Raw genomic sequence first — 2,020 nt, 5'->3', positions numbered from 1 at the left:
GGAAAGCGTGCGCGCCACTCCGAGAGGAAGAGCCACACGCGTGATGTGTGGGACATAATGGTGGATAGGTAGGGAACAGTCTACTGCTCGATAAGAGTTGCTCATCCACTGTTTACCAATTCCCAGTTGTTTGTCTTGGACCCGTCGCTCCCTCTGACTCGACAGCTGCCCGCTGCCTGCTCGGACTGAACGACGCAACAAAATGCCGAATATCAAAATATTCAGCGGTAGCTCACATCCGGACCTGTCGCAGAAAATAGCAGACCGCCTGGGTCTCGAGCTAGGGAAGGTCGTTACGAAGAAATTTAGCAACCAAGAAACATGGTGAGTTGTATGCAGTTGTTGCTACTTGTATAGACGCTTATATTTAGAGGTAACGCTGCGCAAATGCTGTAGCCTAGCCATATGTAACGTTATTTAATTAGAAACGTGGTGTCATGGTGAAATTGCCGCGCAGTGTTGTTAGGAACTTGTAGTCCACGCATGGCCACTGAAGTGGCTTTGTTGCACAGAATGCTAAGAAAGCCACCTCAGTCCATTTTAGTGAACTGCAATTATAATATTGAGGCTCAGCATGATGCTCTTTTCCCCAACCCTACCCCATGTTTAAGATCACACGCCATTGTTTGCTCTGTCTCATCTTTTCCTGCCACGGTGTGTTCACCCCATGGCTCTAAGTGCCGTTTGTCTTGTCGCCTCTCTCCTCTGGCAGTGTGGAGATAGGAGAGAGCGTTCGTGGGGAGGATGTCTACATCGTGCAGAGTGGCTGTGGGGAGATCAATGACAATTTGATGGAGCTGCTGATCATGATCAACGCCTGCAAGATTGCCTCTGCCTCCAGGGTCTCGGCCGTGATCCCCTGCTTTCCGTATGCCCGGCAAGACAAGAAGGACAAGGTGGGGGTGAGGGATATCTGTCTAATTACTTCTGTCATGCCATTTGCCATCCAGCATCATGACAAGAAGCCTGCAGCCATGCCCATCAGTAACCGCTTGACAAGGCAGTTTTGCTTTTCCTTTTTTGTTTTTCCTTGTTCTTGTTCTGTGTGCTTTGCTGAATCAACTGCACTTCCCATTTCTTATGTTCTTGGCTTGTTGCTGTTTGCCTGTTATTTAATCTCATGCCAACATTTTAATGATATTGCATGAATGGAATGTTTTTAACTACCAAATCACAATGTTTATTTACTCTTGTCATGCAAGACCAAAAATCATCCAGGATTTTCATGAGTTTGTTATATTGCAGTTAGTGTTTTTCCTTTATTAAAAGCCATAATGCAGTTGGGCCAAACATTTATTTATAACTTATTTGCCTGAACAGAATACTTCCTGTGTTTAGCTGTACATACCGGTGATATTTTATGCATTGAGAGTATCGATAACTAATTTGAGGTCTAGCATCTAAAAGATTGTAATATTGAACTGCCATCATTTTACTGAATGGCTAAGCTCTCAGTTGAGTGTTATTTTTAGAAACAAGCCATGCTTGCCAGTTCACTTATTCCATGTGACTGAAGAGATCTATTTTCATTGCAGAGCCGCGCTCCCATCTCTGCCAAGTTGGTGGCCAACATGCTGTCAGTATCGGGCGCCGACCATATTATTACCATGGACTTGCACGCCTCACAGATACAGGTGAGTAGCACAAAAGCAGACCTAAACAGAAGTGCACCCTATTCAGTATCCTGCCATTAATCTGTCCTTTGGGTGATATGTGTACCTGCATTAGAAACGTGACTTCAGTAGCCTGGTTTATATTGTCAACAGAGTATAATGAGAGATAGGAGCCTTATGTTGTACATGTTCAGCTCCTGTAACCCCGGTCCATATGTCTCTCTTTCCAGGGGTTCTTTGATATTCCTGTGGATAATTTATATGCAGAGCCAGCTGTGCTGAAATGGATCAAAGAGAACATCCCTGAATGGAAAAACTGTACCATTGTTTCGCCAGATGCAGGAGGAGCCAAGAGGTATGCCAGTAACACTTGCCATACTGTAGGTGTTCTACCCTTGAGCATCTCC

At 45.0% G+C, this 2,020-nt stretch overlaps 1 protein-coding gene across 2 annotated transcripts in view; it reads left to right on the top strand.

Moving 5' to 3' along the window:
* Positions 1–2,020, top strand: part of prps1b (phosphoribosyl pyrophosphate synthetase 1B) — a 3,763-nt gene continuing 1,743 nt past the window's right edge. Inside the window, exons 1-4 of one of the 2 annotated variants that reach the window (XM_068714555.1) lie at positions 1–324; positions 713–896; positions 1,536–1,634; positions 1,844–1,968. In XM_068714555.1, the coding sequence (XP_068570656.1) occupies positions 203–324; positions 713–896; positions 1,536–1,634; positions 1,844–1,968 (530 nt within the window). In that variant the 5' untranslated portion in view covers positions 1–202. Of the gene's footprint in view, positions 325–712; positions 903–1,535; positions 1,635–1,843; positions 1,969–2,020 lie in introns of both variants that reach the window. The other variant, XM_068714554.1, reaches the window with a different exon arrangement.

Source organism: Cebidichthys violaceus, unplaced genomic scaffold (assembly GCF_023349555.1).
Source record: "Cebidichthys violaceus isolate CVI_PGR_0920_01 unplaced genomic scaffold, fCebVio1.0.p SCAF_2, whole genome shotgun sequence".
In the NCBI taxonomy this organism is placed as follows: domain Eukaryota; kingdom Metazoa; phylum Chordata; class Actinopteri; order Perciformes; family Stichaeidae; genus Cebidichthys; species Cebidichthys violaceus.
Note: the sequence above shows the minus strand (reverse complement) of the source record. Positions and strands in the feature narration are given on the sequence as shown.